Below are 20,486 nucleotides of genomic sequence, written 5' to 3'. Positions count from 1 at the left end.
CTGAACCCTTCCAAGGCTGGAGAGGTCAGCTTTGTATCTCCCAGCCCTGCTGCAGAGCAGAAAACCCACAGCCAGGTGAGAGCTACGTCTCTTGGAACCTCCATTGCTGATGGAAGGAAAACGAGGAGAACTCCAACACAGATGGAGCGGGATTTCAAGTGTGTGTCTGGTGGAGGTGGTTGGTCTTGATTCCCAGTATGGCTTGTACTGTGAGGAAAGGAACCGTGGGTGCAGGACATGAGTTGCTTCATAGACCGAAAAGAAGGTTCTGCAGAGGAAGCGTGTAGCCCTGAGATCAGGAGAAGGACTAACATAGGGATGAGGAGCCAGCACTGCTGAGACAGGTACGCTGTCAGCACCACTTACCTATTGCCAATATTTCTCCGTCTCCTTCCCCTGTGCTCTGCTGTGAGCAGTGTTCCTGGGCTCTCTCATGAGAATCAGCTCTATGTCCCTGCTGCAGGGATCACTCTCCCTCATGGGGGGAGCCTGTAGAAAGAACCCAGAACACCAAGGTGACCTCTTATCCACAAGCAGGAGGATCTCATTCCCAGGTGGTGAACTTCAATGCAGTGGCAAAATACCTCCCTCTCTTCCAGGAAAAGGCACGGCCACAGGAGAGAGGCCAGGGCATGCTCTGAGCAGAGAAGAGTCCAGCACAAGCCATCTGCCCAGCGGCCCATCACCGAGCGCCAGCTCCCCGTCGTGGTGGGGAGGGAGGGCTTTGCCAATGGGCACCACTACTGGGAGGTGCTGGTGGGAGATGGGCTGGACTGGGAGCTGGGGGTGCTGACGGAGACTGTGAGGGAGACACTGAAAGAGAGAAGCTGGGAGGAGCTCCCTGAGGATGGGGTCTGGTCGCTGAGAAGGGTGAGTGGGGAGTACTGGCCTGAGGAGGCCAATGCCAAGATACGGTCATGGAGCAGTGTCCAAATACCAGTGATTGGATTGGACTTGGACTTAGAGCTGAGCACACTCTCCTTCTACATTGTTTGGACTTCAGACTGCATCCGGGAAATCCCCATCAAAGGCATCGAAGGCTCAACAAAGCTGTGCCCCTTCCTCAGGCCAGGCCTTGGTGAGGCAGGAGAGGAGGGGAAACCCCTCACCATCAACCACAACACAGACTGGGACTTCCCAAGCAGTCTGGCTCCAAAATAATACAGGAAAAACTGACCTGAGGTGCAGTAAACCTCATGGATTCCGTGAAGAGGGAGAAGGGAGAGGGTAGCAGAGCAGCAGGGCTGGTCAGGGAAAGCCCTGCTTTGCTCCATGCAAACCCTGACCGTGAGAATCAGACGAGTCTGTACTGGGAAATCCACCAAGACCGAGAACCCCACCTGGGCATGACATTTGCAGTGCCACATGCTCCATCCCCTCCCCAGGGGACCCATCGGGAGCGATCAACCTGGGCCAAGGAGATGCACCCACAGCTTCTGCAGCGACCATTTCCTTGGTTTCACCGTTCCCACAAGTTTCTACTCCATGTTTCCCTTCACTAAATTAACAATAAAATTGGAAACAATGGTTTTCTTGTGGTGCTGAGTGCTGGGATGTTGTGCTGACTTTGACCGTCTGGGACCTGTGGGTGACATTTAAAGTGCTGATGAAGGGTGACCCAAATCTTTCCTTCTCTGACTGCCTTAGACCCCATATTCCAAAGTTTCCCTGAAAGGGAAATGCAGTTGTTTTGGGCTCCCCATGGCCTTTGGCTGCATTTAGCTGGTGCTGTTTGATGTATGAGCCAGTCTTACTAGAGATCCCTGGTCCCCAAAAATGGGATGCCTCCTTTTCCCCCCTGAGGTTCTCCCTCTGAGGATTCCTGTTCACTGAATTTCACTGAATTTTTAGAGTTGGAAGGGACCATAAAGGTTGTAGAATCGTAGAATCGTAGAATAGTTTGGGTTGGAAGGGACCTTTAAAAGCCATCTAGTCCAACTCCCCTGCCAAAGCAGGATTGCCCAGAGCATGTCAGAGCATGTTACTCAGGGCTGCATCCAGGCGGGTCTTGAAAATCTCCAAAGAAGGGGACTCCACACCCTCCCTGGGCAGCCTCCCATGGCAGTTCCTCCCATGAGGTGCCTGGAGGAGCGCAAAAAAAAAGAGAAGTTTCTATTTCTCTGCAGCACAAATGCAAGTGCAGGTCCCAATATCAGGAGCCAACCCCAGTTCTGCCCAGCACGATGCAGACACAAGTGCAAATGCTGACAATAAAGCCACCGCAGAGCAGTCTCCTAGGGAGCTTATTTGGATTTTTCCCTGTCCCACATCTGTGAACAGTCCTTCCCACCCTGCTGTGCAACATGGGACATCTGGGGACACATGGGAAGACGGACAGACCCCTTGGGTCCTTCTGGCTGTACCCTCCTGGGGGACGTGCAGGCATTAGGTCAAACCAGGGTCCCGCTCTGTGGGAGGTTTGAGAGGGCTGGTGGACCTTTCTGGCTGATCTGGCCATCAATGAACATCCTGCTCTGTTCTCACAGGTTTTACAGCCAGTGTCTCAGAGCGGGGGGGGTTATAGGGCTGTGACAATTAAGCACAGCTTTATGAGCTTGTATCGTTGGAAGAGTTGTGGTTTGCGTGGCTTATTTTGTCATTGGTGTAACTTCTCCAGACTGTGAGAACCGATCTCTCTGTCAAGGGAAAGGACTGAACATCACAGGGTGCCAAACAGCTCTGACCATAGCCCAGCTGGAATCATTTTTGTGTTTCAAGGGAAAAGTCATTCTGCTGCAATTAGCAATAACCAGTCTTTCCTCCGTCCCAGTCACAGCTGGTACGGGGGACACCATGGGAGAGGAGAACGACCAAAAAAGATATCTGAGTAACTGTGGTTTACCCTAAAAGTGAAAAAGTTAAGATGTTTTAATCACAACCCTGTTATAACTCTTTTTATATAGCCCTATATAACTCTTATATATACAACCCTATATAACTCTTTCTGTTGGACATGGAGCACTTGACTCAGCTGCTCACATGCAGACCTCTAGTGATGGTAGAGATGTCCTGGGCTGTCACTCCATGCACCCTCAGAAGGGTCCAGGTCTCCTCCACATGAGGTCATTTTCATGTTGATTAGCCAGGACATGTCTTTCAGGTGCTTAATTGCCCTGCAGGCATTTTGGAGCAGAAACTGTAAGCCAGGTGAGTGGCCCAAGGCCCATTTAGAGCAATCAGACACATCAAGCCTTTGGAAACTTCCCTGGGGATAAGCACGTTCCAATGAAATTACATTTCTCTTCCAAACTGTGCTCTGGCCCCTCTAAGACCACGCTCCAGGCCTTATTGGGTAGATTTCCAGGAAGGTGAGAGGTTCAGCAGCAAATTGAGGCATAGGGGCTTTATGGTCACAGGAATTTCTTGCTATGATGACTTTGTGAAATGTATGAGCCAAAGCTCCTCAGGTCCAAGCAGACCCACGTCCAGTCAGTTCATCACTTTCACCCTCCCCTTTCTGAGGTGAGAGCAGACCAAGCTCCTAGGGATGATGGGGATTTGCTGATCTCTTCCAGCATCTCGCATTGACAGATGCGTACCCAGAACCGTAGTTTTCATGTAAGTAGCTCTATTGGGTTTCCATGATCCCGGGCAACCGGCTCCAATTGGCCCTACCTGGGCCGTGGGGTTGGAGCAGATGACCTCCAACCTGAACCAGTCTGTGAAACAGCCTCCCACAGCAGCAACTGCCTTGGGGCAGAGGGAGGCTGGTGGGGGAGCACCTTGCAGATGTTTCCTGTCCTCTTTGCTGTGTTTGTGCAGGCGGTGTGCGAGGGGGAGGAAAACCACAGAAGCCACAGTGTGCTCTGCTCAGCAGCTCGCAAGCAGGGCTTCCTGGAAGGGAACGACTTTGTCTCTGGTTTGGCTTTGAGCAAAACACACCTCACAGAGCCCTGTCAAGTTATGGCAAGTTTTTTTTAGTCTTGTGGTCACAAACAACAAACCCACAGAATGGAAAGACACGGTCAAGAGGCCAAGATGTGACTTTTCTTCTGCCTCTGTCCCTGGCAGCGACTGCACAGTTTCACTGGCGAAACAGTTCCCAGAGTTCTGGTCCGGCTTGATTGTCCTCATTAAATTCTTCCTTCAATGCAGCCAGAACCTCTCCTGCTTCAGTTGTGAAATCTTGAGATTTACTCTGAAAAAAGAGTTGCCAAAAAGTATTTGTAGGTCAATATCAGAGAAAATGGCCGAGTGGCTCATATGTTAAAGATGGACTTACATTATCATTACAAAATCCCATCATAACAAAGATTACTGAGTACATCTAAGTTTGGAAATAGATCTCAGTCTGTCGCGGGCGGAGTGATTAACTTCACTCGTAAGAGAGAAGTAGTGAAATATTTATTAAGGGGAAACGGTGATTTAACAAAATCAGTAATAAATGCGATAAAACCAGTAGTAAATGCGATAGTGTTTTACGAGATTCGATGTCAAGGTACACTCTATTATTTATTGCATAGAGGACAGGGTCAGACAAGCTGTCAGGGAGACCCTCCCGTTGAGTCACGAGGTTCAGAAAGGACCCCCTTGCTTTCCAAACTCCGTCTCAGGGAGGACTCTGAGTGTGGCTGGATCCAGTCCTAGTCCCAGACTTGGTCAATGGATTATGTCCAAAGGATTATATCTGCGCAATCAACCCTTCCTATTACTTAGCTAAGATTTCAAAGTTTAGCATGCTATTAGTCACTTACCGAGAATCTGTTGCGGCAAGGAATCTCTCAGCCTCGAGGAGTAGGACCTTAAGCGAGCGTCCTCACCAAAGGGGAGATCCTGGCGTGCAGCCGCTGCCCTGCAGGAGAGCTCCAAGGGCTCTGGGACTGTCCACTATTTATAGAGTGAGATCATTGACCTATAGTCGTATTCTCATGGGAACAAAATATCTAGGTCCCCGCTCCAGACAGTGTTTTGGCTATGTTGCCAGCCATCCCCCAAAGTCCGGGTGCAAGTTATCGCAACTGATGTTCTGATGGCCATGGTGGCCATGGCTCGAGCAGGAGCTGGGACGGGGGAAGGAGAGGGGGAAAAACAGGGAGAGCACACCGCCACACAGTCATTGGGAAATTTTAAAGGTTCCCCTGTCTTTCAGGTAGTGCAATGAAATTTTAAAGAATTCCATCAATAGTGTCCACTTAAACTGCTTCCTCTTTAGGTTTTTGCATTGTTTTCCACCTCATTAATTGTCAGCATTTATTTCATTTAAACCATTTTTTCATGTTGGTGCAGTCATAAGGAAAAGACTGTATTTCTAAAAAATTCTGAGACGAAACACATGAAGATCCACCTAGAGAAAGAAGTAGAAAACTTTATTAAAACGGAGAAGGATGAGATAGTGCAGGAGAAGCTGCAGGGAGAACTGGCTTCTCAACTCCAAAATTTTTTCCAAAATATTATGGAAGATGAAGACGTGACTAAAGAAGTGCAGAGCATTGTGCACACAGGCACTCCTGGAGCTCTGCCACGGCCACCCCAAGTACTTGCACCATCGCTCTGGGTGGTTCCTTCTTTGGGCACCACCCTCACATCTCGACCCTGCATCAGTTATCAGCTTGTCTTCTGCCTTTCCTCTAGAAATCTCCCTGTTCAATTGTGTGTGCCTGAAACTCCAGCTGCTGGCCCCATTTTGTTCTCAGTGGTGTCAGGACAGAGGGACAGGCAGTCTCAGGTCCCTGTGGCAAGGGTCCTCAAGGAACGCAGCTCCATTTGGTAAGAACTCTGCTCAGCCTTGCTCTCCTTGTCAGTCCTCATGCTTGGTTTTCTGGGAATCAAAGGAAAACAGCGGAAGGGCTTGCTGGAATTTACTGAACCAGGGGCATGAGTACGTGAAAGGGAAATCCTCCAAGACATCAGCCTTCAGGTGGTAAACACTCTTCCTTGCCATCTCCTGTCTCAGAGCAGAGCTTCCTGGCCATGGTGAGCAACAAAGGCTGCTCTCCTCCTCTTCTCTGCCCCCAGAGATGTCCTTGGTCCTTGATGCCCCCCAATACGATGTCCTCGGCTAAGAAAGCACCAGATCCTCTAGTGTTACAGGTGACCCACGTAAAACTGCCCCTCCTTTCTCAAAGCCTCACATCTCACAGCTCCCCTAAAAAGCCAGAAGAAGAGGGGCAACTGGAACAGTGATTCCTTCCAGTTCCCCAAGACCAGCGTCACCGGTGCTTTGCAGAGCAGAGGGCTCCCCAGGTCGATACAGCAGAGGCACTCATTACTGCCGGCAGTGGACATCCACTCCCTCTGCTTTGTTAATATGAAGCTGAAAAATCCCCTGGTGTTTGGCTTGGCCGAGATCTTTTCACCCCCCGTCCTTGCTTTAGAGCTTTTCCTGCTTCAAGGACAATGTTCAGCTGCTGCAGAAAACCGCATGTCTTCTGTAAGCTTTGTGTCGTGCCTGTCAGATCCAGGCAGGTCTCGTGGACGCCCACGGACAACCCAAGTGCCACTAGAAACTTCCTTGCACAGGACTGGGTGGTTTAGGGGAGGCTGCCTACCTTGAAGCCAGGTTTTTCAGCTCCAGTTTAGTCAGGGGTACAGTACGTGATAAAGTTGCCTGCGTGTTGCCTCGTGGTGATGTCATGGTTTGGGCTGGGCTGGCCACTACCATGAACAGCAGATGCTGCCTTTAACCTGTGTCCCCTTCAGAGAAGGGAGAGCATCTCCCTTCAGAGGAGAAGAGAGAAAATGAGAGGGAGAGAGACTTATGAGCTGAAAAGAAACTAAACTAATGAAATATTAATAATGAAATAATAAAAAGAAAATATAATACTATTAATAAGAAAATAATGAAATTTGTACAATATATATAAAGCCATATTGCACTCCCAGGATGACAATCACGACACTGGCAGGTACTGGGAAAGTCCCAGACTGGGCTCAGTGACAGACGGGAACTGGATTCAAGAACTGGGTTCAGGAACACACAGGTTGGATCAAAGGCAGATGAACAGACAGAGTCCTCCCTGGATGCTGGCGGCTGCAGAAAGAAGCTGAGCCTTTTGATCCCTCGGCTTTTATACTGAGCACGAGGCAGGTGGGATGGAACACCCCCTTGGGCAGCTTTGGGTCACCTCTCCCGTCCCCTCCTCCCTGCAGGTGCCGCCCTTCTACGCTCTTCTGCTTCCAACCCTCCACCTTGGTACATATCAAAGTGAGTGGACCTCGGCTGTTACAGCAGTAAGTGTAAGCAGGAGCCTCTCTGCACACCATCCCTGGGCATTCGCTGTAAACGTCAGACCTCCTCTGCGAGAAGCAGGCACTGAAAACCGTGCCGTTAATTTCAGAGAGTTAGAAGAGACTTAGCTGAAAAGTAAAATTACTGAAAAGAAAATTGGTTTGACCTCAAACCAGGACTCCTGGCATCTGAATTTAGACACCAGTGCAGGTCAAGCAGATACAACACGCATCCTAATGGTGACCTGGGCATCTCCAGGTTGGCCTTTGGAGGCCGAGCAAGGTATCACAGACTGCATGAAGTGACAGAATATTTCTGCAGGGTCTTCCTCTGACCCTGGCAGTCTCTCTGTGGCGTAGCTCACCGTCCTGAGGGTCATGCCCCAGTAGTTCCTGCCAGTGAGAGAAAGAATGAAACCGCAGCAAATGCCTGTAGCCAACAGCCGGCAGACTGCTTTCAGAGAAAGCCAAAGTGCCCTTACTGGGTTCGTTCTGGTGCGAGACCGGTTTCTGAGTCTGTGGGTTCAGATGGCGGGAGCAGAGCAGGGGAGAAAAGAAACCTTTGCTGCTCACCATGTCCAGGAGACTCTGCTCTGATGAAGAAGATGACAAGGAGCAGTGTTTAGGTATTGCCCAAAGGCTGCTATTTTGAAATATTTCCCTGGGGTGAAAAAATGAGTGGGGGCAATTGTCCCTCCTTCTCTGCTGTCTCCTTTTGCACCCAGTGGACAGTGCTCTTGGCCATCCACCATTAGTCTTACTAACAGAGCAAGTGGTAGCTCTGCAGGCACCTCGCAGGCTGTGGAGGAAGAGAGGAATGAGAACAGTTGATGAGAACAGGGATGTGGTGCTGGGTGAGAACCAGGACGTGGCACCAGGATCAGGAGTCCTTGGGACTTCTCTTCCTGTGACAAGCAGGCACAGTGGGCGAGCTGGCTGTCCGAGAGACAGCCTGGAAAGTCTCTTTATTATTAGAAATGGTGCATCAGCTAGATCAGGTAAAGCCAAAATATCTCCACGCAAAACATACCTAAGCAAGTGCCCTGTGACTCCCTCAGCTTCCACGAGCTCTGGTGTGGATCTTACCTCTGAACCTTCCTGTGCCCCCTCAATACTCTCTGAGTACCCTCTCCTCACTTCCAGCTCCTGCTTCCTTCTGTGTGTCCCCGTCCATGACACAACCAGTTGCAGGAAGTCTTCAGCTCTGGTCAAGCTGTCTACCCACATCACCAAGAGGACAAAGTTACATCTCAGACAACTCCAAGGAGAGCAGTTCTGGTCTCCCGGACATCTGTGAGTGCTGCTGGGCATCCTCTGATCTTCTTCTCTCTCCAGTGTACTCTTGATCCATGCCTGAGATCTCAATCTTCACACCTTCTCTTTTCCTCTCTTGGCTCCCCGTTTTCTTCTCATAGTTTCTGTGAGTTATACACCGTTCGGCCCTTTTCTGTCCCAGAGAAGGTCTGATGGCAGAGTTAGGACATTCTCTAAAAGGGTAAGAACAAATGATCCCAGGTCGTCTGGGGGCTCACCCTGAGAAGCAGGTCTCAGTTGGGCAGTTCTGGCCTCAGCATCCTCAGCAGCGCAAAGTGCAAGAGAAGTAGTAACACTCCCCGGTCCACCTTGTTCTCCAACAGCAGGTAACAAACCCTGTCTGCTCTGCTTTTGTCTTGTTGGCAAATTTCTGCCCCCAAAAAGGGCCTATGTAGCTTTGCATGTTCAAGAAAGCCAGACTACAGAAGTGGGGATGGACCCCAGCCAGAGACGTGCAAGCATCAGCTCTTCCCTCAAGGGAAATATCTGTGTGTCCTACAGGAGCCTCTCTCTCCATTTGGGATTTAGGTAAAAAGCGTGCCCTGATCTTTGCTGTTCAATCAGTGTTCCTCGTTTCTGTGCCAGGTTCCAGATTTTGGTCATTCTGGTAAATGTGATGGGACTAAAAGTGCTTGGGCAAATGAAAGTAAAGCTTGAGCTTGGGCTCTGCTGGCTCTCTCGAAAATGTTTTCACTGGACAGTCTGGGGTCTCTGATCCCACAGGACTGAGGGGTGATTGACAGCCGAGCAGTGGGCAACTTTCCCAGGGTGGGGCTTCAATCCACATACCTTGGAACTCCATTTAAGCTTCAGGAGCTCCATTTAGGTTCCAGGAGTTCCATTTAAGCTCAGGCTCGGGCCTTGGGTCCCTGTCTGAGGTACGTTATAGGTGGTTTTGTCTTAAGCTCCGTTACAGCCATGGCCATGGATTTCATTGATCTTCACCCATGGACCTTCTTTGTGAAAACAGGTGGGGAAGCTCATCGTCCCCCCACCGTCCTGTAGAACTTCATAAACATGAATACATTTTGAAAGAACAGCAGCAGCCTCCAAATTCTTGGTGTGCAATGGAGGGAGCAGAGCTCCGCTGAGGCAGAAAAAACACGGTGGCACTGAGTTTCAGATTCTGAACCCAGAGGCCAGGTGTGCACGCTGCTGGTCGACGCTCATCCCCTATTTCCCCTCTTTTGAGCAACAGGTCAGATCTGCTTTGTTCCTTCAAGAAAGCTGGCTGCCCTACCTCCCAGGAGGCCGGTTCACTTGAGGATGAACGGAGCATGTGGTCCCCCTTTGAGGATGAACGGAGCACGTGGTCCCCCTTTGATGGTGATACAGACACTGACACTTGACTTGTGCTTAGAAACTTTTATTGCAATTAAGGACTAATTGATTCCTTGCAAGCAGGAACAGTGAAAACCAGCACAATGTTCAGGAAGGACCAGCTCACATTTCGCCTGCCCTTTAAGACCTGAAGATGTTTCCTCCTTCTTTGCTTATTTCTTCCCTGCTTTATGCAAAGACAAAGCCTGAGTGGCCGAGATTGTCCAGGCAACAGGATTAGAAGTACCAGTTTGGGTACAGATATAGCAAAACTAGGATCAGAAACTGATACTGGGGTGGAAAAAGAGAGGTGAAAGAGCAACAAAATGAGGGCAAACAGATAGGAAGAGGGATAATAAGGTGACCAGTGCCGACAAGACCTGCTCCGGTGGACAAGGAGGACTGAGATGGGAACAAGGCGGGTGCTTTCCCCAGCAAGCCCAGGACAGACAGATCGAGCCTCCTGGTGTTGGTGCATCAGCACCTGCTCTGGCCCCTTCGGCAGGAGTAGCTGCCCACCTCTTCAGAACTAAGTGCTGGTTTCTGAAGTCTGTTCTGTTCTGGAGGTGAGAGGCACACTTTGTTGATCTGCTTCTTGTCTCCCCCGCGTCTCTCTAACACCACACTCTACAGTTTCCTTTATTTTTTTCATTGTGTTTCTGAAATCTACGTTTTCCCAGAAATTAGCATTATCTTGCTGGAGAGAAGGTTTCACTTTCTCTTGCATTATTTGCTTTGCATGCTCTTTCTTCTTTTTTTCAATGTGTTTCCTTACTTCTTCCTCTAATAAACTCTCCAGCTCGTCTTTCCAATGTTCTTCCTCATCTTTACAGCAGGAGCAGAAGTGGAAAATGCGGTACAGGCCATAAAGCAAGCTGACAAGAGCAAGAATACCCATCCCTGCAATCTGGAAGAGAAAATATTAAACCTCCTTATGTCAATGGACTTTATATTCCTAAAAATGTTTTGCACCTGAGTGAGGGGAGAACTTTACCATATTAAAGCCTTGCACTATTATTAAGCCACACAGTTCTTCTTGTAAAAGACATTCCTCGCTCCTGCCATTGCTAAACGACGACTGATGGTAAGAGAGTAACACACTGAAACAAGGAATGTTGGGGTCTCTCTCTCAAACAGTAAATAATCTTATTTCTGATTTTCATAGGACTTGCTTTAAGAGCCAGATGCAAAGCACATGTGTAAACTTCCAGAATAACCATGGAGTCAGATGTTCAAAGCTCAGGTTTTAGCCTCAGAAGAACATGCGTATTATAAACTTGTACTGATAAAAAAAGGTAATGCAAATGTAGGAAACATATCAAATAAAAATCAGAATTGCAACTTTACACTTCATTCTCCAGATGAAATGGTTTCCATATTACTACACATTCCAGATTATTCACACACACAAAATAAGCGATATTAAAATACCTAAAGTCCTAGATTCCCAGGGCTCTTACCTGCCATATTGTGGAGGTTTCACTGGGTAATTCTGTTGCACTGCTTTGGTTTGCATTTTGATCTCTGTTTCCTTGGCTTCTTGAAGTCACACAGTCTATGTATCTGCCATCGCACAGCAGGATCACACACCAGATCAGAGGAGGTAGAAGTATCCTAAACATTATCTTAATCGTCCGGCAGCGCGAGCATTTCCCAGCGCAGCAAATGCAGGTCATGTATGAAGGATTGGAGGTCAAGGTCAGGAAAAATACAATGAATGCTGGAAAGAAAAAGTAGGAAAAAACGCACCAATGCTTTAATGATGCCTTCTGAGGACATTTAAATTCAGTCTCCATTATTTCTTCGAGCACAATCAGAATTATGGAATAAAGTGATACAGACAAGACATTATAATGACTTTTCCAAAAACCCAAGAATTGATTTCTGACAGACATCTTGTTCGGTGGTCAATACTTCACCAACTCAGGGGACTAAGGAAGTCTTCTGTGCCTCTATATCACACAGCTCGTCTTCTTAAACACTATTGCTATGTTTGCAAGTGATTAAACAGCAGAGAGGAACTGGAAATTAAAACACACGGGGTAATTGGCTGCATACACAGCTACAATCTGACTTTCTAGATTTTGAAACCTGTGGTTTCAGATGTCACGTGCTCTGTACAGAGTCATAGAAAAAGAGGCTAACTGAGGCTGGAAGGGACCTCCAGATGTCATCTGATCCACCCCTCCTGCTCAAGCAGGGCCACCTGGAGCCCATTCCCCAGGACCTTGGCTTTTGAATATTTTCAGGGATGGAGACCCCACCACCTCCCTGGGTAACAGTCTGTAAGACTCAGGGAGCTCAAATTCAGTTTGGAGCTCAATGTCCTTCCTGTATTTTTCTGTGCATATGACATCTTCTTGGAGATGCACCTTGGTTGGGTAAGAGGCAAGAGACACAAGCTGCAACATGAGAAATTCCAATAAAACTTTGTTTTGGTTGCTTTTTACCATGAAGATGATCATATATTAAAACAAGCTGAGGGAATTCCACCCTTGGAGGAGTTCAAGGCTTAAGCATCCTCATCTTACTAGACCTGCTTTGATCAGAGCATTGGAGTAGATGACCTCCAGAGGTCCCTTCCAACCTAAATTATTTTGTGTTTCCTTGGGTTGGTTTTTTTTTTCCTTACTGATACAAGGTAAAAGAAGGTAAATAAAAATGAGAAGCCATTGACTCTTGCCATTGCATTATTGCCAAAATCAGTGTCAAGTCATAAAGTTTCTCAAGATGATGAGAGCTGAAACTGAGTTCCAGCTGTACTTGTACAGACTGAGACCCCAAAATAGAGAGGTATACAATTAAACAAATTAGAAGAGGGATGCAGATAGAGCTCAATTGTGAAATCTAAGCTTTTCAATAAAATGGGAAACTGAGTGGGATGCAATGAGAGATGCCGAAGAGAAAGGAAAATAAAGTCATGGTGTGCTCATATACCCAGGATGTAAAAAGGGTTTGCTCATCCAGCTTGAGATGCCTTGTAGACAGATTAGGGAAGCCTGCTCTAATGTTAATTTAGTTGTTAAACATCACAGTAACAATTACTAATTGTGAATAATCTTGACCTTCCAACTCAGACAATTAATAAGCAGCAATTTTACCTTGAGACAAAGGATGTACGATATCACAACACATGAGGAAGTGCTCTAAACCGGCCGCGTAACATTAGTTATCAGATGGGAGATCTCTGCACTTGCTGAAGACACACAAAGTCAAGGCTGTTTCTGGTGAAAGCTCCCGGAATTGCTTTCAAGTTTTGACGGTAGTTGTTTTGAACACTGTCTGCGCTCTGGTGTACACCACCGCTTTTGCTCTCTGTTCATCTCTGCCGGGCAATAACTCATTTGCAACTGGGCCCTGACCCCTCTCCGTTTCGTGCTCCAAGGATGGACACAGACTGCACCAAGTCTGGCTTTCTTCTCCCAGTGCAACAGCCACAGGGTGCCCCTGCAGACCTGGACTCTCGTGGCCCCTCTGTGACATGTGTGTGCGTGATCTGCAGCTCCAGGCTGTGCGAGATCTGCAGCAAAGCCGTGTCTCCGCTTACGTGCACTAAACCACTCACCAGGGTGACACTACAGAGCCTCCTCTCCTCAATAACCAGCCTCCTGCCTTCATCTTGGAGGTCCAGGTGGGCAGCTGGGGGACTTGGAAGAGAAAGTTGTTAGTCATAAAATATTGTCAGCTTGATATGCCGGCAGCCAAGGGCAGGTCCCTGGGCACCAGAGGGCTGATCACAGTCCCCTTGTAGAGGCACCTGGGTCAGCTGAGGGTCCCTGGGAGGCGAGTTATAAAGGCTTTCCTCAGAAGAGGGAGGCTGATGTTGCTCCTCTGTCTTTGAGTGAACCCTCTGAGCAGAGCTGGGAGAGCTGCTTTACTCCTGACTGGTGGGGCCACGTGTCCTGGGAGGGAGCTTTCAGCCCCAGTGCCTGCTGATCCGAGGCTTTCCTTCTCTGTTGCCATCGCACCAGCAGATATGTCCTGGAAAAGTGCCGACCTGAGGATGGCTGAGCCCACCTGCCCATAGTCAGGCCTAAGGGGTGGCTGTGCCTGGCCCTCTGCACCCCACAGCCACCCCTCAGGGCTGTCCATCTGAGGGGCAGATGGGGATGGGGTCTCAGCATTGGCAGTCTCCAGACCCGCACTCCAACCCCAACCTGACAGGTCTCCAGAGGGGCTGAAGGTTCCCCCAGAACCACAGAAGGGCAGAGATTGGAAGGGGCCTCTGGAGATCGCCCAGTCCAACCACCCCTGCCAAAGCAGGGTCACCCAGAGCAGGTTAAATGGAACACATCCAGGTGGGTTTGGAATAACTCCAGAGAAGGAGACTCCACACCCTCTCTGGGCAGCCTGTTCCAGGGCTCTCCCACCCTCACAGGAAAGAATTTTTTCTTTGTGTTGAGATGGACCTTCCTGTGTTCCAGCTTGTGCCCGTTGCCCCTTGTCTTATCACTGGGCACCGCTGAGAAGAGCCTGGCCCCGTCCTCTTTACTCCCATCCTTCAGATATTTATAAGCATTGATAAGATCCCCTCTCCGTCTGCTCTTCTCCAGGCTGAACAGCCCCAGGACTCTCAGCCTTTCCTCATCAAAGAGATGCTCCAGTCCCTGATCATCTTTGTAGCCTCCGCTGGACTCTCTCCAGCAGTTCCCTGTCCTTCTTGAACCGGGGGGCCCAGAACTGGACACAGCGCTCCAGATGTGGCCTCACCAGGGCAGAGCAGAGGGGGAGGATGACCTCCCTCAACCTGCTGGTCACACTCTTTTGAATGCGCCCCAGGAGTCCATTGGCCTTCTTGGCCACAAGGACACGCTGCTGGTGATGTCTCATCAGGTAGAATCACCTTTCAATGCTCGCAATGCTGAGTCCTGGCTCATCTGGAAAAAGTAGGGCTCATCCAGGATTTTCAGACTTGTGGACATCTCCGAACATCTCCTCTGCAGACCTGGTGCCCTCTCTAGGAGACCTCTGCCCACCTGGGACCCCATGCCCTTGACGACCACCCCCAGAGTCCTGTAGCAAGTTCTGACCCTGCCCGGGTTTCCCCCGGCAGAATCACTTCCATCCCCATTGAAGAAGAGCCGGGAGGAGCAGTCAGCAAAGGGCGAAGGAGAGTCGGGGAGAAGGGGCAGGAGGGCTTTGCCGGGAGGATGCTGCCCCCGAGGGACAGGCAAACACGGCTCGTGCTCCTGTCTCTGAGGGGAGGGAAATGAAGGCGGGGGCTCTGCAGGCGCAGCGTCCACAACGGGGGCTGAGCTCAGCAGGGCCCCCGCTCCTCGCAGCCTCTCGCTGTGGGAAAGGCACTGCTGGCCACAGACGTGCAGCAGTGGCCACCCCAGGCGCGCTGCAAGCCGCGGGCCAGGCAGCTCTTGACCCGCTGTCCCCAGCCCAGAGGAAAGCAGAGGCTTCAAGGAGAGGCTGTTGCCTCAGCGCCCCAAGAAATGCTGGGGCGGGTGGGATGTGCCGGGCTGTCTCCTTCTGGCTCTGCCTTCCTCCTGCTGCTGCTGGGTGAGTTGGGGGATTCCTTTGCCTTGGGGCTGAGGGCGGGAGGGGTGCTGAGCGGGGCAGGAGAGGGCCCGTCCTGGGCAGAGGGGAGGATGGGGACAGGCTGTGGGGAGCAGCCGTGCAGCACTGAGGGGCAGGGCTGCTGGGCTGAGGGGAGGGAGACCATTGCTTCCTCCAGCTACGGGGCAGCTCTCGGCAAAGGGCACCTTTCTCCAACACGTCTAGGGAGTGTTTGGATCGCAGGGTGAGACTGAGCGGATGCTGGAGTGCTTTAGAGAGCCAGGGGCATCCACCTGGAACAGCAAAACCACACAGGACAGGCTCCGGGTTGTGTCAAGGGAGGAGATGGAGGAGGTGCAGGATGGAGATACCTGGGTGGGAAGGGGCTCCCCCAGCAAGGACTCAGCGGTGGGAACCTGGGCAGGGGCACATGGGTGAGCTGGGTCGCTGTGCCTCTAACCAAAGCCCTCTCTGCCCCACGCTGCAGGTGCCAGTGTGACCACCCAGGACATCTGCAGCTCCCCAGGGGATGGTGAGCACGTTATGGGTACAGAAAAAGGAGTGGTGCAGGGGATGGAGCTGGGAAAGGAGAGGAGTTTTGTTCCCTGGGTACAAGCCCTTGCAGGCGAGACACTTCCTCTCCCCACTCCAAAGCATTTTACAGCCCTGAGATGAGGAACGCTTTGCCTGTAGCATCCCTGCATCTCTGCCTTCCTTCCAGGTGACCTCCCGGCTCCTCACCTGAGCCTCGACTTATGTTCTGCTCATCCTGGAGACACAGTTCTGGCTGGATGCTCCATGCTGATGGTGTCCCCTGCCACCCGAATTGTCTTCTGCAAGGATGGGGTGGAGGAGCACAGCCTGAAAGCCCAGCAGGGGCAGCTGAGCTACTTTGTGCAACTAAAAATCACCCTGAGGAGCACAGGGACGTACAGGTGTGGGTACCAGCACAGGAACGAGAGCAACTGGGTGAGGAGCTCTGCCCTCAGCACACCACGGCTCCTGGCTGTCACAGGTGGGACGTGGCACTGGGTATGAGCAGGTGCAACTCTGGGGCAACATAAACCCCACTTGAGAGTGGGAACCCTTGTGTTCCCCATGGAATATCACTGGCCAGTTGGGATGCTGGGGGTCAGGATGCAGTTCAGCCCAGCCTTTGCCACCGGGGCAACTCCTCCCAGTCCCGGGGGAGCATCCTGCTCCTCTCCTGCCCCAGCATCACGCAAAGGGCACAGTGGTGGTGCCAGATCGAACCCAGAGCCAGAGCTGTGCAATGCAGGGATGGATTGATCCCCAGGGTTGAGAGATGGTGGGGGAGGGGGTCCCCACCGGTGCTTGGTCTGTGCAGTACCTGGGAGAGCTGGAGACTCTCACCCTGGCCCTTTCTCCTCCCAGGCAGCGGGTCCAGCTCCCAGGCAGGGCTGTCCACCACAGGTGAGTGATTCCCTCCCCGCACACCCAGTGTCCCCCAGCATCGGGCCCAGGGATGCTGGGCTGCTGGCATCAGGTGTGGGGAAGATCATCAGCCAGGACCTGGTTTGAAACTGCAGCTCTGCTTCTCCTCATGAGATCCTTATCATTTGGATAAGGAATTGGCTGAATGGTCGCACCCAGAGGGTGGTACTCAATGGCTTTAAGTCCAGATGGGGAGCAGTGACAAGTGGTGTCCCTCAAGGGTCCGTGCTGGGACCAGTACTGTTCAACATTTTTATCCATGACACAGACAGAGGGATTGAGAGCACCATCAGCAAGTTTGCGGACGACACCAAGCTGTGTGGTGTTGTCGATACACCAGAGGGACGGGATGTCATCCAAAGGGACCTGGACAGGCTGGAGAGGTGGGCCCAGTTGAACCTCATGAGGTTCAACAAAAGCAAGCGCAGGATTCTGCACCTGGGAAGAAACAATCCTCAGTATAAATACAGACTGGGGGACGAGGCACTAGAAAGCAGCCCTGAGGAAAGGGACTTGGGGGTGCTGATGGACGAGAAGCTGGACATGAGCAGGCAATGTGCACTTGCAGCCCAGAAGGCCAATCCCATCCTGGGCTGCATCAAGAGATGTGTTACCAGCAGATCCAGAGAGGGGATTCTGCCACTTTGCTCTGGTGAGACCTCCCCTGGAGTACTGTGTGCAGGTCTGCAGCCCTCAATGTAGAAAGGACATGGACCTGATGGAGCGGGTCCAGAGGAGGGCCACGAAAATGATCAGGGGGCTGGAGCACCTCTCCTATGAGGACAGACTGAGGGAGCTGGGGTTGTTCAGCTTGGAGAAAAGGAGGCTCCGGGGAGACCTCATAGCAGCCTTCCAGTACCTGAGGGGGGCCTACAGGAAGGCTGGGGAGGGTCTGTTTACAAAGGCCGGCAGTGACAGGATGAGGGGCAATGGTTTTAAGTTGGAGAAGGGGAGATTTAGATTGGATATTAGGAAAAAGTTCGTTACCATGAGGGTGGTGGAACACTGGAACAGGTTGCCCAGGGAGGTGGTTGAGGCCCCTTCCCTTGAGATATTCAAGGTGAAGCTCGATGAGGCCCTGGGCAACCTGGTCTAGTTGGGGGTGTCCCTGCTGACTGCGGGGGGGGTCGGACTAGATGACCTTTGGAGGTCCCTTCCGGCCTGGACCAATCTATGAATCTATGAATCCCCTCTTCTCCAAAACCTTCTCTCCTCCCCAGATCCCCATCCTCTGATTGTCCACCCCTTCCCCACAGCCATCGTTCTGGGAGTGGTGGCCGTCTCCCTCCTCCTCCTGGCTGCAGCCACCTACTGTGCCATGAAGAGAGGTGAGTGATTTGGGGACACTGAGGGGAAACAACGAGGTGAAACCCAGAGGGGAGGTTAAATCACCCATCCTGGTTGAGCATTGCCAGTTCGTTACCCCATATCACAGGAAGGGGAAGGAACCTTTCCTTTATCACCTGTGGGGAGGAAAGTTTGCTGTGATGGAGAAGACCAAATGTCTCCCAGCACCTGGGAAATATTTTCTCCCAGCCCTCTGGGCACAAGAAGGGAGTCTCTGAGCTGGCCTGAGAGGGGCAAACATGGCTCCTCGACACTTGGGCTGTCCAAAGCTGCTGAGAGCTTGGGAGAAGCCCGTCTGGAGTCACGGTTGCACAGACAGGAGTAGAAAAATCCCTCCCTGAGTGAGGTGTGGAGGTTCAGCCCATCGTGTTCATGGGGCAGCCCAGAGCATGGAGAGCCAGGGCTGGGCAGTAACTCTGCCTCCCTGCCTCTCCCTTCCTTTTCCTTGCAGGGCCCTGCAGAGAGAGATGCCAAAGGTGAGCAGCAATCCCTCCTGGCTGCGGGGCTGGGGCTGATGGAGATTGTAGCATCCTGGGTGTAGCGGGGTGGTCCTTGGCCATGGGGAGGATGGTCTGTGTCCATGGGTTTTGTACTCCGGGGTGGAGGCAGGGAAGAGTAGGACTTGCCATGAGCTTGACTCCAGGCATGGAGCCGATATAAAAATCACCATCCATGGGAATGACCCCAAAGGCCCATGGCCCATTGCTACGCAATGGCAGTGGGGCCACAGACCCTCAACACCTTTTCTCCTTGCTCTCTCCACACCGCTCGGGGATGCTTAAAGGTCTGAGCTCTCTGCTGCTGACAACGGGAGTTGCTGTAAGTGATGATTCCCCCTACACTCCTGGCACTGGGCGCAATGATCGTCTGCTTCAGGGTCCTCACTTGCAATGCAGAGCTGGTCCCCTATACAATGTTTTTAATAATATGCTTTGTATTCTCAATTAATTCCCAATAAATCTCTATCTCAAACCCTCCTTGTAACAAAATTCCCCATTCCGTCCCAATAACTACTCATTTAAACCTGGGGCTCCTCCCTTCCAGAACTGTTTATTTTTTGATGTCTCCAATGTCCTACTGATGGTGTGACACTAACTCAAGTTCTCCCTGCAGATGTCAACATTGGTGAACTGGGCAGAGTTGAGGTGAGTTCAGCTCCTGCAGAGGCTTTCAGGCTGGGCAAGCTCTTCTTTGGCTCCAAGATGTCCTGTTTTCTGGGGAGGACAAAGCCCAATCCTCTTGAGGCTGGGATTTTCCCATGGCTCTGCTGTGGCTCTCATTGTCCTCCTTCCACTGTGCCAGGCTGGCCCAAGGGCCTGTAACCGTGATGGGCACCAGACAGGCGAGGATGCTGTCTCTGGCATTTTGAAGATCTCCAGACCAAACTGCTCCGGCGCCTTAATGTACGCCAACTTACAGAAAAAGAGGGGTGATGCAGTCAGTTTCTGAGTTATCCAACCTAAGACATGTCTCTCACATGGATCCTTGCTGGCTCTGTCTCCACTCCATCAGGACCTCTGGAAATTTACTGGACATTTCTGGAGGGGGATGAGGAATGCAACTTCATGGGACACAATTCTCATTTTCTCCACTCAGTCAGGGCTTTAGCTCTTCTGGAGGAAATGTTTCCTTGGAGAGACATCAGAAGACCCCAAGAGCCCCTCAACTAAAACACCCCACTCCCAGCTCTGTGAAGATCATGATGTGCAGGTAGAGGAAGTCTCCCCACAAGTTCTCTGAGAGAAGCAGAGACAAATGGGGAAAGCATGGAAGATCTCTGAGTTAATAAAAGCATGAAGTTGCCCCCCAAACGCAAAGGAGCTTCTCTTGTTGCCTTATCCCAGGAGAGGTCTCAGGGGAAATGCCCCCCAAGAGCGGTGTCTGTCTGTCTCCAGGGGCTGTGACCAAAACCTGGTGCACGGGGCTGACATGGGGACATCAAAACCCAGCCAGCCTGGGAATCTGCAAAGCTCTTTCCAGCTGCAGCCTCAGCATGAATGCAAACCCGTAGTCACCACCTGATGATAATTTTGATGCAAGACCCTGGTCTGAGAGAGCCCAGGTGTCCCCAGGACCTCTCCTGGCCTCTCAGCACCCCAATTGTATGGGCTGTTTTGGGTACGGCGAGGACAGGAAATGCCTTGTGGCTGGGCTTTGGGCTTGGGAAGGAAAGCATGGCCAGGATGGGAAAGGAGAGGCAGCAGCAGAGTGTGAAGATGAAGGGCTTAGGGTGTGGTAGATGTCTCAGGTGAGCTCCGACAAGAGAGAGCTGCCCTTTCCATCCCCGTGTGTCCCTTCATATCTCGACAGCCCCCCCTTTGTATCTCTACGGCTGTCTCTGGGCAGCTCAAGCCCATTCCTAAGGGACGGGATCAGAG

The 20,486-nt window shown here is 51.2% G+C and overlaps 1 protein-coding gene across 1 annotated transcript; it reads right to left on the bottom strand.

Moving 5' to 3' along the window:
* Nucleotides 1–9,839: 9,839 nt before the first annotated feature.
* Nucleotides 9,840–11,696, bottom strand: LOC141476445 (uncharacterized). Its single transcript, XM_074165121.1, has 2 exons — nucleotides 11,262–11,696; nucleotides 9,840–10,708 (listed from the first exon to the last, which is right to left on the bottom strand). The coding sequence occupies exons 1-2, from the start codon at nucleotides 11,694–11,696 to the stop codon at nucleotides 10,331–10,333; spliced, it is 813 nt and encodes a 270-aa protein (XP_074021222.1). The 3' UTR covers nucleotides 9,840–10,330.
* Nucleotides 11,697–20,486: the final 8,790 nt, after the last annotated feature.

This window comes from Numenius arquata, chromosome 32 (assembly GCF_964106895.1).
Source record: "Numenius arquata chromosome 32, bNumArq3.hap1.1, whole genome shotgun sequence".
NCBI lineage: Eukaryota > Metazoa > Chordata > Aves > Charadriiformes > Scolopacidae > Numenius > Numenius arquata.
Note: the sequence above shows the minus strand (reverse complement) of the source record. Positions and strands in the feature narration are given on the sequence as shown.

Bases quoted from the DNA above. Each gene is read 5' to 3' on its own strand.
- LOC141476445 (XM_074165121.1), bottom strand. From the start codon at position 11,696: ATGTCTGTCAGAAATCAATTCTTGGGTTTTTGGAAAAGTCATTATAAT. The intron at 10,709-11,261 runs GTAAGAGCCCTG...TTTCTCTTCCAG, and splicing joins AAACCTCCACAATATGGCAG to ATTGCAGGGATGGGTATTCT.